The sequence below is a fragment of the Oncorhynchus mykiss genome, chromosome 2, assembly GCF_013265735.2.
Source record: "Oncorhynchus mykiss isolate Arlee chromosome 2, USDA_OmykA_1.1, whole genome shotgun sequence".
Taxonomy (NCBI): Eukaryota; Metazoa; Chordata; class Actinopteri; order Salmoniformes; family Salmonidae; genus Oncorhynchus; species Oncorhynchus mykiss.
Genome location: NC_048566.1, coordinates 89879156 through 89895433, shown reverse-complemented (window position 1 = coordinate 89895433; position 16278 = coordinate 89879156). Strand labels below are relative to the sequence as shown.

General features: G+C 44.0%; 2 protein-coding genes across 6 annotated transcripts in view; both read right to left on the bottom strand.

Moving 5' to 3' along the window:
- Positions 1–1014: 1014 nt before the first annotated feature.
- Positions 1015–12077, bottom strand: LOC110499418 (fibroblast growth factor receptor substrate 2). Of its 2 annotated transcripts, XM_021576555.2 has the most exons (7): positions 11940–12077; positions 11008–11107; positions 10771–10862; positions 10343–10529; positions 8980–9099; positions 8080–8243; positions 1015–2693 (listed from the first exon to the last, which is right to left on the bottom strand). In XM_021576555.2, the coding sequence occupies exons 3-7, from the start codon at positions 10834–10836 to the stop codon at positions 1551–1553; spliced, it is 1680 nt and encodes a 559-aa protein (XP_021432230.1). In that variant the 5' UTR covers positions 10837–10862; positions 11008–11107; positions 11940–12077; the 3' UTR covers positions 1015–1550. The 2 variants fall into 2 exon arrangements, with proteins under 2 accessions (XP_021432230.1, XP_021432240.1); XM_021576565.2 differs by lacking the exons at positions 10771–10862; positions 11008–11107; positions 11940–12077 and having other exon boundaries at positions 8980–9960; positions 10343–10483.
- A 111-nt stretch (positions 12078–12188) lies between these two features.
- Positions 12189–16278, bottom strand: part of LOC110499409 (receptor-type tyrosine-protein phosphatase beta) — a 52324-nt gene continuing 48234 nt past the window's right edge. For all 4 annotated transcript variants that reach the window (XM_036958605.1, XM_036958598.1, XM_036958594.1 and 1 more), the window contains 5 exons: positions 16108–16230; positions 14234–14397; positions 13815–13950; positions 13570–13690; positions 12189–13136 (listed from right to left, as the gene is read on the bottom strand). In XM_036958605.1, the coding sequence (XP_036814500.1) occupies positions 13114–13136; positions 13570–13690; positions 13815–13950; positions 14234–14397; positions 16108–16230 (567 nt within the window). In that variant the 3' untranslated portion in view covers positions 12189–13113. The remainder of the gene's footprint in view (positions 13137–13569; positions 13691–13814; positions 13951–14233; positions 14398–16107; positions 16231–16278) is intronic.

Below are 16278 nucleotides of genomic sequence, written 5' to 3'. Positions count from 1 at the left end.
CACCACGGGGGACCAACGAACTCCAACCACATATTCCGCATGATATAGCTTCCTTCTCAGGGCACTCACACTAGTGGTGCGGGTCAGCTGCTTGTTCACCTACACCCGCGCAAATGCTAATAATGAGCGGTCCGGCGGTGTCCCAAACTCCGTTTTAAAGGGGACTGACTTTGTCAAAAATGATCCCAGTTACTATTTTGACACTAATACATGTTTCTGGTCGTTTTCAAATCGATTAGTTGGTTTTTAGGGGCAGTAGCTCTTAAAAGCTTGCTTAAGTGTTACAAATAGCGTAATAGCAATGTAAAGGTAATTTCCAATTGAGCAGACATATGCAGCGTTGACGTTAAATGCAGAAACATTGCTTTGAAGTTTCCATCACACTAACGTCGAACTTCCGCGATACATATCGAACAGAGCCCTAAACGTCATATTGTAAAAAAACATTTTTCTTAAAGGCACCCTGTTGTGCCTAGCTCCTTCACTATTGGTGACATCTTGAACAATCAGTTGGCTAGTGAGTTGACTGGCTCAATTTTCTTTTGTGATGGGACAGCTCCACTATAAATACCCACAAAAAGAACCTTGTCGCTAAAGAATATCATAAATTGAAGGGCTGACAGCCAAATTAGAACTGCACAGATATCAGATGACATAATCTGATTTGTTCAAATATAATTAACAAGAGGGATATCGAACCACATCCTGTCATTTACACAACGACTCATACCCAATACCAAGTCTCAAAACTGCATCAAAACTTGGGTTGCGTTCCCCGCTCCGACGCTGCGTGCATCAACCAATGGTGGCGTGCCGTCGTGCACCAGATTGTTAGAACCTATGTGTTTTACCAATACGTAAAATACCTATCCGGGCGTTATAAGATCTGGCATACGTCAGCAATGCCTAGACAGAGAAACATGCCGTATATTCATATCGAGTTTAGTACTAGAATCAGTGCTAGGTCATCTAGGACTAAGGGGGGGGGGGGGGGGGGGCAATTGATGGGTTGAATACATAAAAACAGAACAGACATTTATTGTGCCAGGATCTAATGTACATAGTCAGAAACATGTAGTGTACCATGTAATCCTCAGATACTGAAATTACAGCAGCAATGCATGTAGTGAATCATATCATTCAAAATGGCTAAATGGAATGCTTTGTTCAAAAATTCTGATTTGTACCAATAGAAAGGGGGGGGGGGGGGGGGGGGGGGGTGAGGAGGAATGCAGTCCAGTCTTATTAACATAATAAACAACCCAAATGCACTGAAGAATGAGTGAAGGAGAAGAGGTATTATATTACCATAGGAATAAATTGGTATATCGCAAGTAAGTACCTACTTTGGTAACCAACCACACACAACAGAAAGTCTGTTTAAATCTCATTTAAGACCGATTTCTGGAGTCTCTTTGAATACATTTCCAATGTCTCCATGGCCTGTGTTTATTAAGAAAGTCCCCTGTGTAGACTGCCTTCACATTTTTTTCATATTTTTTTTCTAAAGGGGTTCATAGTAGAAAAAGGTGCAAGGAGGATCCGTTCAGTCAGACAGTGCTTTTGGTGGGCAGCTCCGTGCTATTGTGCCGCGTTTTCCTCGACGTTCCGTCGTCGCGCGGCCGAGCCTTCTGCAGGCTTGACATGGCGGCGGTGCGCTCGATGTCAATGAAGGCGTAGAGCTCGGTGCGGCGCGTGGGGGTGGTAGGTGGCAGCGGCGAGGTGGGGGTGCGGGGTGTGTGGGGATTGCTGGTGTCTGAGGAGGCACCCTTGGCAGCTGCGGATGAAGAGGTGGTGGTAGATTCCATCTCCACCTCGATGTAGTTGAGCGTCTTGGGAGGCTCCTGACACAGCAGCCCCAACGGCCGGCGGAAGTCAAAGTTGAAGATGGTGGGTCCGTCGGTGCGGCGGCGTACCATGTCGGGGGCACAGCGGGCGCTGAGAGGAGCCGTCACATTCTCTGTGTTGACGTAGTTGTGGGAGGGTTCCATGGCCGAAAGAGAGGGGTAGGCTGACAGGGGGTGGGAGTAGGAGTGGTGGTGGTGGTTGTAGCCGTTGAGGGATGGCGTCTTCAGCCCCCCCTGGCCGCCTCCATTGTTCTCCACCTCCTCGTTGCTGGGCTTGCGGGTCTCCCAAACGGGCGGCAGAGCCGGGAGGTTCTCATAGTCCAAGAGGGCCGTGCGTCGCTGGGCTGAGTTGTTGACATTCTGCAGGGTGTCGGGGGGCGTGCGTTGGAGGCGGGGGGCTGTTATTGGGGCAGTAACCCCGACAGAGGTGCCGTTGGAGTGTGTGTGGGGCGGCTGAGACTGGCCCTCCAGTAGGGCTGGGGCCTCTGTGGCACAGTGTGTGTCGGTGTGGCTGTTTGTCTCCCCCTCTCCGAGATCTGGGGACTCTGGGTCCTCCTCTGCCTCCTCTCCATCTCCACCCCCAGTAGACTGCTTCCCCTTGGCCATCTTCTTCTGCACAGGGGTGGGTCCCAGCACGAAGCGCACCCCCAGGGGCTCGAGCAGTACCTGGGGCTCTTCCTGGAGCTGGGGCATGGGGGGCAGAGGCTCTGGTCTGGCTACCCGTGGAGGGGGGGGTGTAGGGGAACACTGGGACTGGCCTGAGTCGGGGCTGTCCAGGGGGGCTGGAACAGTCAGAGGGCTAGGCTGGTCATCCAGCAGACCTGTGGTGTTCACATAGGTGTGGATCTGTAGGCGGATCAGGAGACGGGGTTAATATAACATTGTCATCACACCAACTCGGCAGCTTTTACATATTACCCATCAATGTCACAGTGGATGTTCTCTTTAGTCTAGGACAGGGTTCTCAATTTAAATGAACATTATTTTGGCCAAGGGATCCATGGAATAAGTTTAGTGGGTGTAATACAACACAATGTAATCAGAGTCCAACATTATGGCCGGGGCCAGTAAAAACAATAACATTTTAACATTCCAGTTCCACATTTACCTGCTCTGTCGCAGTCCACCATTGAAGACTAGACTACACATGGAAAAGTCATGCTATTTGTATTTTAACAATATGATTGGCCATTCATTGACGCACCACCACGCTCCCACGAGTCACAACTTCTCAAGCACTCAAACAGTACATGTGTTGGATTCCTTGACACAGCACACGCGAGCTGTCCAGAACAAAAATTATCACCCATCAATCTACCTACTGATATTATTTTAGGGAAAGTGATTTATAGAAGTAAACCTTCAGTAGTGGCTACTGTTGATAGTCTGCCAAAAGAAAGCTACAAAGACACCTAGCATTTGTCTTGGCTAGCCTACTGTAGCAAGGTCCATATCTTGTTTGGAAAGCAGAACAGCTTAATGGGAATTTCATATTCATCATCTCCAGCACCACCCCAACAGCAACATATGTGAAAATAGTGTGTTTCTATGTTAGATAGAGGAAGATAAGTGTTTCCAATGACATCTGTGTGCATCGTGTGATTTGAACCAATTATGAGTAAAAATGGCCTACTAATTGGTTTATGTCATTGGAAACACTTATACTCTTTTTTTTTAACTAGGAAACAGAAACGCGCCATTTTCACATACAGCGCATTTGGAAAGTATTCAGACCCCTTAACTTTTTCCATATTTTGTTACATTACAGACTTATTGTAAAATAGATTTTTTTTTAAAACAAAAACAAAAGGGTTTTCAAAATGTTTGCAAATATATATAAAAAATACAAATAATTATATCACATTGACATAAGTATTCAGACACTTTACTCAGTACTTTGTTGAAGCGCCTTTGTCAGTGATTACAGCCTCGAGTCTTCTTGGGTATGACGCTACAAGCTTGGCACACCTGTATTTGGGGAGTTTCTCCCATTCTTCTCTGCAGATCCTCTCAAGCTGCGTCTGTACTTTGCTCGGTCCCTGCCTCTGAAAAAAATCTCCTTAGCATGATGCTGCCACCACCATGCTTCACCGTAGAGATGGTGCCAGGTTTCCTCTAGACATGACGCTTGGCATTCAGGCCAAAGAGTTCAATCTTCGATTCATCAGACCAGAGAATCTCCAAGTGGGCTGTCACGTGCCTTTTACTGAGGAGTGGCTTCCGTCTGGCCACTTTACCATAAAGGCCTGATTGGTGGAGTGCTGCAGAGATGGTTGTTCTTCTGGAAGGTTCTCCATTTCCACAGAGGAACTCTGAAGCTCTGTCAGTGACCATCGGGTTCTTGGTCACCTCCCTGACAAAGGCCCTTCTCCCAGAATTGCTCAGTTTGGCCAGGCGGCCAGCTCTAGGAAAATTATTTCGGACATTCCAAACAACTTCCATTTAAAAATGATAGGGGCCCCTGTGTTCTTGGGGACCTTCAATGCGGCAGAATTATGATTGGTGATCTGTTTTGTTAACTTGGCTTTCAAAGACTTTAGAAAGGCAGGACAGGATGGATATACAGTTGAAGTCGGAAGTTTACACACACCTTAGCCAAATACATTTTAACTCAGTTTTTCACAATTCCTGACATTTAATTGCAGTAAAAATTCCCTGTCTTAGGCCAGTTAGGATCACCACTTATTTTAAGAATGTGAAAAGAATAATAGTACAGAACATTTATTTCATCTTTTATTTCTTTCACCACATTCCCAGTGGGTCAGAAGTTTACATACTAAAAACGAATTTAGTGTAGCATTGACTTTAAAATAGTCTAACTTGGATCAAATGTTTCAGGTAGCCTTCCACAAGCTTCCCACAATAATTTGGGTGAATTTTGGCCCTTTCCTCCTGACAGAGCTGGTGTAACAGTCAGGTTTGTAGGCCTCCTTGCTCGCACACACCTTTTCAGTTCTGCCCACACATTTTCTATAGGATTGAGGTCAGGGCTTTGTGATGGCCACTCCAATACCTTGACTTGTTTGTCCTTAAGCCATTTTGCAACAACTTTGGAAGTATGCTTGGGGTCATTGTCCATTTGGAAGACCCATTTGCGACCAAGCTTTAACTTCCTGACTGATGTGTTGCTTCAATATATCCACATAATTTTCCTCCCTCATGATGCCATCTATTTTGTGAAGTGCACCAGTCCCTCCTGCAGCAAAGCACCCTCACAACATGATGCTGCCACCCCCATTCATCACGGTTGGGATGGTGTTCTTCGGCTTGCAAGCCTCCCCCCTTTTCCTCCAAACATAACGATGGTCATTATGGCCAAACAATTCATCAGACCAGAGGTCATTTCTCCAAAAAGTACGATCCTTGTCCCCATGTGCAGTTGCAAACCGTAGTCTTGCTTTTTTTATGGTGGTTTTGGAGCAGTGGATTCTTCCTTGCTGAGCGGCCTTTCAGGTTATGTCGATATAGGACTCGTTTTACTGTGGATATAGATACTTTTGTACCCGTTTCCTCCAGCATATTCACAAGGGCCTTTGCTGTTGTTCTGGGATTAATTTGCACTTTTCACACCAAAGTACGTTCATCTCTAGGAGACAGAACGTGTCTCCTCCCTGAGCGGTATGACGGCTGCGTGGTCCCATGGTGTTTATACTTACTATTGTTTGTACAGATGAACGTGGTACCGTCAGGAATTTAGAAATTGCCCTCAAGGATGAACCAGACTCGTGGAGGTCTACAATTTGTTTTTCTGAGGTCTTGGCTGATTTATTTTGATTTTCCCATGATGTCAAGCGAAGAGGCACTGAGTTTGAAGGTAGGCCTTGAAATACATCAACAAGTACACCTCCAATTGACTCAAATTATGTCAATTCGCCTATCAGAAACATCTAAAGCCATGACATCATTTTCTGGAATTTTCCAAGCTGTTTAAAGGCAGTCAACTTAGTGTATGTAAACTTCTGACCCACTGGAATTGTGATACTTTGAATTATAAGTGAAATAATCTCTCTAAACAATTGTTGGAAAAATTACTTGTGTCATGCACAAAGTAGATGTTCTAACCGATTTGCCAAAACTATATTTTGTTCACAAAAAAATTGTGGAGTGGTTGAAAAATGAGTTTTAATGACTCCAACTTAAGTGTATGTAAACTTTCGACTTAAACTGTAGGTCTATAACAGTTTGGATCTAGAGTTTCTCCCCCTTTGAAGAGGGGGATGACCGCGGCAGCTTTCCAATCTCTAGGGATCTCAGACGATGCGAAAGTGAGGTTGAACAGGATAGTAATTGCGGCTGCAACAATTGCGGAGGATAATTTTAGAAAGAGAGGTTTCAGATTGTCTAGCCCAGATGATTTGTAGGGGTCCACATTTTGCAGCTCTTTCAGAACATCAGCTATCTGGATTTGGGTGAAGGAAAAGCGGGTGGGGGCTTGTGCAAGTTGCTGTTGGCCGGGGTAGGGGTAGCCAGGTGGAAAGCATGGTCAGCCCTAGAAAAACGCTTATTGAAATTCTCGATTATCGTGGATTTATCGGTGATGATATTGCTTTCTAGCCTCAGTGCAGTGGGAAGCTGGGAGGAGGTGCACTTATTCTCCATGGACTTTACAGTGTCCCAGAACATTTTGGAGTTTGTGCTGCAGGACGCTAATTTCTGTTTGAAAAAGCTAGCCTTTGCTTTCGGGTTGGCGGAGTGTGCTAAAGCAGTGAGTAAAACAAACTTAGGGAGGAGGCTTCTGATGTTAACATGCATGAAACCAAGGCTTTTACAGTTACAGAAGTCAACAAATGATAGCGCCTGGGGAATAGGTGTGGTACTGGGGTCTACAGGGCCTGGGTTAACCTCTACATCACCAGAGGAACAGAGGAGGAGTAGGATAAGGGTACGGCTAAAGGCTATAAGAACTGGTCATCTAATGCGTTGGGAACAGAGAATAAAAGGAGCAGATTTCTGGGCGTGGTAGAATACATTCAGGGCATAATGTACAGACAAGGGTATGGTAGGATGGAGGTAAAGTACAGTGGAAGTAAACCTAGGCGTTGAGTGACGATGAGAGAGGTTTCGTCTCTGGTGGGACCAGTTAAGCCTGGTGAGGTTTCCGCATGTGTGGGTGGTGGGACAAAAGAGCTATCTAAGGCAAGGTGAGCGGGACTGATGGCCTTACAGTGACTGCGGGACTGATTGCTCTGTTGATCAGGAGAACTAAGACAGCAATGGTTAAATGACGATGAAAGGGCAGAGCGGGTCAGTTAGGTACATACAGGACCTGAGTTCGAGGCTAGGGCCGACAGAAACAAAATGGGGTACCATGAAGATGGGTCTTTGGCGACATCACAAAGGAAAAGCCCGTTGAGACCACGTCGGGCGACCACGTCATCAGACGAGTCGTGATGGAACGGCGGGGCTCCGCGTCACCAACAAAGGGTCCAGCACAATTGGCAAAAGAGGGATTGTTGCCCTAGAATTTGCTGGTATATGGGCCTAGCTCGTGGCTAACTGGTGCTTGCTTCGGGACAGAGGCGTTAGCTAACAGTAGCCACTTGGTAGCAGTTAGTTGCAATGATCTGGTGTAATGATCCAGAGTGGCAGGAATCCTGTGATGTGGCAGGGAGAAGCAGTCCGATATGCTCTGGGTTGATATTGCACTGTGCAGACTGGCATGTATTGTCTGAGCTAAAGCTGGTGGTGTCCGAGCTAAAAGGTGTCTCCACCTTTTAGCCGTGGCTAACAAAGACTAGTAGCTAGTTAGCTGACGGAGGTTTCAGTTATAAGGAATAAAAATAGCAGATCCGTACCATATTGGATGAGGCGGGTTGCAGGAAAGTATATTTTGTTCATAGATAGAAAGTGAGATTTAAACGTATACGAGGGAGAGAAAAAGCCAATAACAACACACGACCGACTGCTACGCCATTTTGGAATGTAGAATTGTAAATAAGAATTTGTTCTTAACTGACTTTCCTAGTTAAATAAAAGGTTAAAAAAAAAAAGATTTGAATTTAGCAGTATAGATTTAGTTATGCTTGAGCAAAAGAACACAGCATTAGCCATGGCAAAATGCATAGAATTGCAGGAAATTAGTTTACAAATGCAATAATGTATTTACACCGCCAAGATGGGGGCCTCTAAAATGTTCTTTAAAATTCAGACACACCTGCCAAGCCCGCGACCTCCACCTAAGCCCCTTTTATCCAGAAAAAATATATAGTTTGGTGTTGAGTTGCTCTCTTACCGCATCATCAGCCACTAGCAGGGGGTGTGAGGACTCCTCTCCCACCGAGGGCAGGCGGGTGCTGGCCACAGACGGGTGGCGCGTGGAGGGGTGCGAGGGGGTGTCGCCCACCGAAGGGATCCGGGTGACACCATTGGGCACGGTGGGGACAGAGTAGCCCAGAGCTAGATAGACATAGAGAAGGGAAGAACTGGGGGGAGTCAGTGGGGACAATGTCCCAGAGACTATTTGGAACAGGCCATTTCTTTCTTGACAAGCTAAACAAAAGAATAGGTAGCCTAAACTTTTCAACTATAGTAGATTGACATATTCTAGTGATTGGCGGCAGTGTAGCCTAGTGGTTAGAGCATTGGACTAGTAACCGGAAGGTTGCAAGTTCGAATCCCCCAGCTGACAAGTTACAAATCTGTCGTTCTGCCCCTGAACAAGGCAGACGAACCCACTGTTCCTAGGCCGTCATTGAAAATAAGAATTTGTTCTTAACTGACTTTCCTAGTTAAATAAAAGGTAAACTGTAAATATATTTTTTAAATTGGCTGAGTAAATGGAAAAGTAAATGTGGACAGTTATTCTAACATGTTCAAAGAGCACATCAGAATTGGGTAAGAAGGACCGGACCGCACATTTTCGCATCCTAGACTTGCATGTTCTGTTAATATGAATTACCTTATTCTAAATGCGATTTCTGCCATTCTGAGCACTGGGGGGGGGGGGGGAAATACCCTAATCAGGTTACGCACCCAATGCAGGTCCAGTACATTTCTCAAATGTCCGGCAACATGGAAATCATATATATTTCCGTGTTGTATATATGGCAATGGGCATTTCAGGTCATTGCAAGTATGGGAAGAAGTATTCATAATTGGGCCAGTTCTAGTTGTAGGATGAATAAGGTCTTACCAGACTGGTGGTTGGCCTCCAGCACGGCCTCCTCCACCACACTGATGCTGTGGCTGTGCATTACCTCCTGCAGCATATTGAAGATCTCCTCTGCCCGCACACATTTGAAGGCAAAGATCCCTAAAAACACACAAACAAATGCAAAGACAAGAAACAAATAAAACACAGTCAAAACAGTGAAATTGCAGTCAAAAAACAACCCAGGAATCACATATGGGCGCACGACCGCAATACAGACAAATGAGACGCACAACCACTATCAGCACTGCTTAGACCTTCATGTTTACAAAAGGTTTGTACATATCGGGTCTTCCAACCTATGCCCTTGTCTACCTTGTGATCACTGATCTAAATGGACTAGGTAGGGGAAGGCAACAGAGTGGTAGAGATATAGGACAAGGAAAAGATAGCAAAATATCAATAAGGAACACATTCTTTATCCCTTTACTAGGTAGTAGTTGTGGAATTGTTAGGTTAGATTACTCGTTGGTTATTACTGCATTGTCGGAACTAGAAGCACAAGCATTTCGCTCCACTCGCATTAACATCTGCTAACCATGTGTATGTGTGACAAATAAAATTTTATTTGAACTACCATAAGTACAGCATAACAATAGAGACAAACTAACTAACACTGCATAATGCACAAAGAGAAAACACAGAACACACAGCTATGCTTGTGCAACAAAACAAACAAAAAAACTCCCTCTCACAGCACAACACCACACAGAGTCAGACACAGGCATCAATACTGTAACCACAGAAAAAGAATCACTAAAATGGACATCCAATCCATACTTAAGTCAACGATGCCATAATGATTATATTTCTGACTAATATTTCTGGTAATCACAGTATTATGTCATTCATCATCACAGCATGAGGTGCGAACACAAGGAGTGTGACTTACCGGAACCCATAGTAACCACCCCCCCTGTCACAACCCCCACCCCTCCCTCTCTCTCACCACCAGTCCTCATCCTTTTGAAAGCATGGATGGAGTCCAAAAATAACCACACAGACATATGTGTCATTGGCATTGCAGCATAATCAATGACAGGGCCAAGTCAATATATCAACAACAAAGCTGATGTTGTTGGGGCCTAATGGACCTAGTTGCAGATGTGATTCAATGTATTCTGATGTTTACCATGGTTCATGTTAGATCCACAACACAGTGTATAACATTTTCAACATTATTACACCGTTGTATGTATACTCCTGTCCAGGCAGCTGAGGCACCACATACGTTAGTTAGCTTTGGAGTGACATACGCCGAAAATGGTTGTTGAAAATGACAAAATCAACGAATAAAATAAGTTAAAACAATATTTGTGTGGAATGGAAATCTCTATTGGTTGACCTGGTCCCGTCTTGCAGCGGTGGCCGCTCTCGAATGAGAAGAGGTTGGAGTCGTAGCCATAGCGACGCAGGCACATGTAAGGCCACCTAACATCGTCACGGCGATGGGTGTGGAGGACCAGCTCTGCCTCTGTCAGCTCCATCACACCCGAGCCCAGCTCATTCCCATCATCATCGACATTTATCACCTGGCAACAGAACAATAACTTTAGACAACACTCTGTGTCAGTCAACACAAACATGTCTACACTGAAATGCACTGAAGATGGTATTCATTGTGAAAACAATATTTCCCATGAATTCAGGTGGGAAGTCCACAGATTGTTTTTTACATGTTGCGAAATCTGTCATACTTAGAATTTGGGTTGACTTAGCTCGGCAATGGCCCACCATTGAAGTAGGATTGTTGTAACAGATCAAGAGACCAACCTTAAATTTGGTTTGATGATTATCTGGGATTGACTCCTTCTCTGGACAGCTCAAGCAGCTTCCCATGGCTTCTTCAGAGCACCATCTGATGTCTGGGGGATAAGGAATGTGAAACCATTAGAGCCAATACAGTGTCAGTGAGTGAATGAACATCATGGAGTTGTAGTTAGCTACATGTGATTGGTGTGAAAGAGACAAAGTGACAAACTCTTTATTAACAGAGGGTTTCTTTCTTACCTAGATCCAGCCACCAGTATCCCTGGTTCTTTCCTCCGAGGCTGAGGAGGAGCAGTCATGATGCTTTATCTGCTATGCCAACATAAAATGTGGGCCTGCCCTGCACACATTCAGTTCACTGTCAGCCAAGTTAGGTAGCTAGCTGGACGAATACATTTGACAACTGATGATCTAGCAAGCTAGTGTGTGATACAATTGGCGTTAGCTAGCTAGTTAGTGTGATACAATTGGCGTTAGCTAGCTAGTTAGCCTTTGTGTCTTCCAAGTTTAAAAAAAAATGTAACGTTCGCTAGCTACGGTGGCTAACTCCATTGTAGTAGCATGGGCCAAAGCTTTTTTAAATGAGATCAGATTACAAGGTTTTGACTTAGTTACCTTATTGATATGAAACGGTATGACTAATAGAATTGTTCATTTAGCGATAGTATATTCATCTATTGGTTAGACGCGGTGTGGACAAACTAGCGTAGCACCTTCATGTGTAGCTTTCTGGCTAACTACTTAGCTAGCTCTCCGGACTCGTGAGGACGGTGGTTAAGTCCTAACTTTACTAGCCAAGATAACTAACGTTAGCTAGCTAATTAATAATTGGTCAAAAACTAAGATTAATCAAATGCATCTCTTTGCTAATACATTAACGGATACATACGAGTCCCTGGCAAATTGATGGGGTAGTTCTTCCAAACGTTTCAGACACAAACGATCGCAACCAAGCTAGCTAGCTCTGCTATAGCATATTAAGCTAGCGTTAGCCTGTTGTGTTAGCTCAACTCCACCATCCTTCCTCTGGGTTGCTAAAGCGCCAAAAAAAACAATCACAACTTCTTCCAAAGGTGGCTACCATTCTTGTTTTGGAACGCAAATTGATGTAATTCCATGTATAATCCTTTATGTCTCGATATGGAGTGGAACAATAAAATAAGCTATTTTACCTTAGTCGCACCGTCTTTTAGCTAACGTTATGTATGTAGCTAGCTAGCTGGCCAGCTACATCACAGCAACTTGGCTAAACTTCCGAGAGTTTGAAGCAATCATTTTCGATGTGGTGAACTGCGCACGCGCGGGGATGAGGTTTGTTACTCTTGGTGGCATCCCACCAAATCATGACTCCAGCATACATCAATATTGACAATGAATCATAGATACATTAATAATATGAATAAAAAATGATATCAATTATATTTTTTTCAGTTATGTAAGTATTTTATTGAAACACTTGAAGAATATATTAATTCCCTCATCTTGATATTATTACAGGCTTACATTGATTGCAACATGGGAAAACTGCATTCAGTAACTACTATCATTTGTGTAACGATTCACAGAATCCAATCATTCGCTCATATGATTACAGTCATGTTGACAATGTAGGGTTGTGGATTTACAGATGTGTGATTTGTAGTTCCATGACATGATGATAAAATACATCATATCTTATTTTACATAGGCTACACACAAATGTGGATTACACAACATACACGGTGTGCTTTCATAACGCATATGATAATCCTTTTTTATATTCAAGCGATATATCACAGTTATACAATATCTACAAATACATGTATAATGTATTCATCTACATACATATATCATATATTTATGTATGTCCTCAGTGCTTATGAAAATAAGTGTAACTTCAAACAGAAATCATTTTTGTCTAACATTTCAGAAAAGTGACTTGTGAAAGTTACAGTAGCCTATACACTTATTGAATATGTGAATACTGTTATAGGAATTTGATTGATGTATTATTAGATTTTTTTTACAGTTTTCAGTGTATAATGTTTTTTGGTCTGTGCCACATAATAATGTGCAAATGATAGCTTAACAAAAAAAATTGAAAAAACTGTGTACAAATGCCAACAATGCAAATGTAAAGCATATACACAAACACACAGATATAAGACATGTATATACAATTCAGTTAAACTTCATATTATCTGATATAATTAAATAGCTATACATTTTACTATATTTAATAATATCTGGAAAGAACAATCAACAAAAATAGTAGAAAAATAAAATTGCCACGTATCCCTGCAGTGCTATACTTGTGAAAGTACAAACTGTTTTCTTTTTTCTCTCCTTCAGTAGTCCTTACAATCTTTAATAACTGGCATATACCATATCTGTTGGCAAAAAAACAAACAAAAAATATAATTTGTGATGACAGCCAACTACCAAACCTCATAGATATGTGCTACCATAGCAGCATTGTGTGTTTGAAATAGTTGCTTATTAAGTAACCTGGTCTTATACACTGTATGTGTTGTAGCCATCTCTACTATCTTTGCCATGTCATACACATTTGCTACACTAGGATAGTGGGTTTGATTCCCGGGACCACCCATACATACAATGTATGCAAGCATAACTGTAAGTCGCTTTGGATAAAATAATTTGCTAAATGGCGTATATTATATTACTAACACAGACAGGAGTTGGCTAAGCACAAACAGACTGGACCATGCACCAGGCTAATATTTGAAAGAATAGATCATCTGTGATGTCTTCCAATTATGAACGACAATACAGAGAGTTCTAAGGAATGTGAGGGCTTACCTCGTTGGGGGTCAGGGTTCACATTCTCATAGATGGGGTAGAGCGGGTTCTCCTGCTCACTGCGAAGCTTCCTGGCTCGGAGGACGTCCCTCACACACTGGTGCAGGTAAGCATACTGGCACTGGAAAGAAAATGACCACATCCAGAAATCTAACTGTTATTACAGGATATGTTATTACATAACATGGGTTCTGGGGTTCACACACACACACACACAGCCAGTGGACCCCAACAGACAGTCTCACCTCAGTCTGAACCATGTGTGAGCGATGGAGACGCAGGTCGAAGACAGCTCCGTAGATGTCCACTGTGTCCTTGGTGTCCAGCTGCTGCAGCACTCTGTCCAGGGATATGAAGGTGCCTGTGCGGCCCACGCCAGCACTGTCATAGGGAGGAGAGGGAGACAGAGAGAGAAAGAAAGAGAGAGAGGGTCGGAGGGCAGATAAAATTGAGTCACACTACCCAAACGGAGAGGGTAAATATAATTTGACCACATAATTTCAGTCAATTTCTTTTGAACTGAAATTGAACTGACCTCAACCCTGGTCATTACTGCATGCTGTAGCTATAACCGTTTCTTCAGGGAAGACAATACACTATATCTCAGTGTGTCCTAGAGTGTTGTTTTGTGTTGAATGGAGGACCTAGGGAGTTGGGGACCCACCTGCAGTGAGCCACGGTAGCCCCAGACCCGGAGGTCCTGTTGATGTAGTCCCTGACAGTCCTGACAAACTGGATGAGTGACTGGGTGGTCTCTGGGACGCCGTGGTCAGGCCACACCGTGTAGTGGAACTGACGCACCACCCTGGAGTAGTTCAACTGGTCCTCCTGCATGGAAGACAGGACACAGCTGGAAAGAGAGACTTACTAGGGGCTGACTACACTTTTAGAAAAAACCTTAAAGGGTTCTTCAGCTGTCCCCATAGGATAACCCTTTGAAGAACCATTTTTGGTTCCATTTAGAACCATTTTTGGTTCCATTTCCCTTTCCACAGAGGGTTCTACATGGAGCCCAAAAGAGTTCTACCTGGAACAAAATAGGGTTCTTCCTGGAACCAAAAAGGGCTCTCCTATGTGGACAGCTGAAGATCCCTTTTGGAACCCTTTTTTCTAGGAGTGTTCACACAGCTAGCTACTTATTCAACACCATAGTGCCCTCAAAGGACCCTGGGACTAAACACCTCCCTCTGCAACTGGATCCTGGACTTCCTGACGGGAAGCCCCCAGGTGGTAAAGGTAGGTAACAACACATCCGCCATGCTGATCCTCAACACAGGGGCCCCTCAGGCGTGAGTGCTCAGCCCCCTCCTGTATTCCCTGTTCACTCATGACTGTACGGCCAGGCACGACTCCAACACCATCATTAAATTTGCCGATGACACAACAGTGGTAGGCCTAATCACCGACAACAACGAGCCCGCCTATAGGAAGGAGGTCAGAGACAGGGCAGTGTGGTGCCAGGACAACAACCTCTCCCTCAACGTGATCAAGACAAAGGAGATGATTGTGGACTACAGAAAAAGAGGACCAAACACGCCCCCATTCTCATCGACGGGACTGCAGTGGAGCAGGTTGAGAGCTTCAAGTTCCTTTGTGTCCACATCACCAACAAACTAACATGGTCCAAGCACACCAAGACAGTTGTGAAGCGGACACAACAAAACCTATTCCCCCTCAGGAGATTGAAAATATTTGTCATGGGTCCTCAGATGGTTCTGCAGCTGAACCATCGAGAGCATCCTGACTGGTTGCATCACTGCCTGGTATAGCAACCGCAAGGCACTACAGAGGGTAGTGCGAATGGCCCAGTACATCACTGGGGCCAAGCTTCCTGCCATCCAGGACCTCTATACCAGGCGGTGTCAGAGGAAGGCCCTAAAAATTGTCAAAGACTCCAGCCACCCTACACTGTTCTCTCTGCTACCGCACGGCAAGCGGTACCGGAGCGCCAAGTCTAGGTCCAAGAGGCTTCTAAACAACTTCTACTCCCAAGCCATAAGACTCCTGAACATCTAGTCAAATGGCTATCCAGACTATTTGCATTGTCCCACCTCCCCTCTCCACATCACTGCCACTCTCTGTTGTCATCTATGCATAGTCACTTTAATAACTCTACCTACATGTACAAATTACCTCAACTAACAGGTGCCCATGCACATTGACTCTGTACCGGCACACCCCTGTATATATTGTTATTTTTTACTGCTGCTCTTTAATTACTTGTTCATTTTATCTCTTATTCTTATCAATTTATCGTTAAATCGCACTGTTGGTTAGGGGCTTGTAAGCATTTCACTGTATTCTGCACATGTGACTAATACAATTTGATTTGATTTTTGATTTGATTTACTATACTGTAGTCTGTCACATATGATATATCAAGACAGCATTAGGTGAAGACAACTATGGTCATATTTCAATATGTTAAAATCCAATCACTACTATGTATGAAACTGTATATAAGGCCAACACACAATATATAACTTTCTACATAACAACCTGGTATTTTTAAAATCAGTGAGTGTCATCCACACTCACGCTACAGATCTTGAATTCCCGGATAGTCCATTCTGGCAGCACAGATTCAGACAACATCTGAACGATGAGGTCTCCGTAATACAGAGGGTCCTGGTCGAAGGGCCAGTAGTGATCACACTTTACCTGGAAACACATGGATAATAACATTGTAATTACACTAGTAAGAATGTT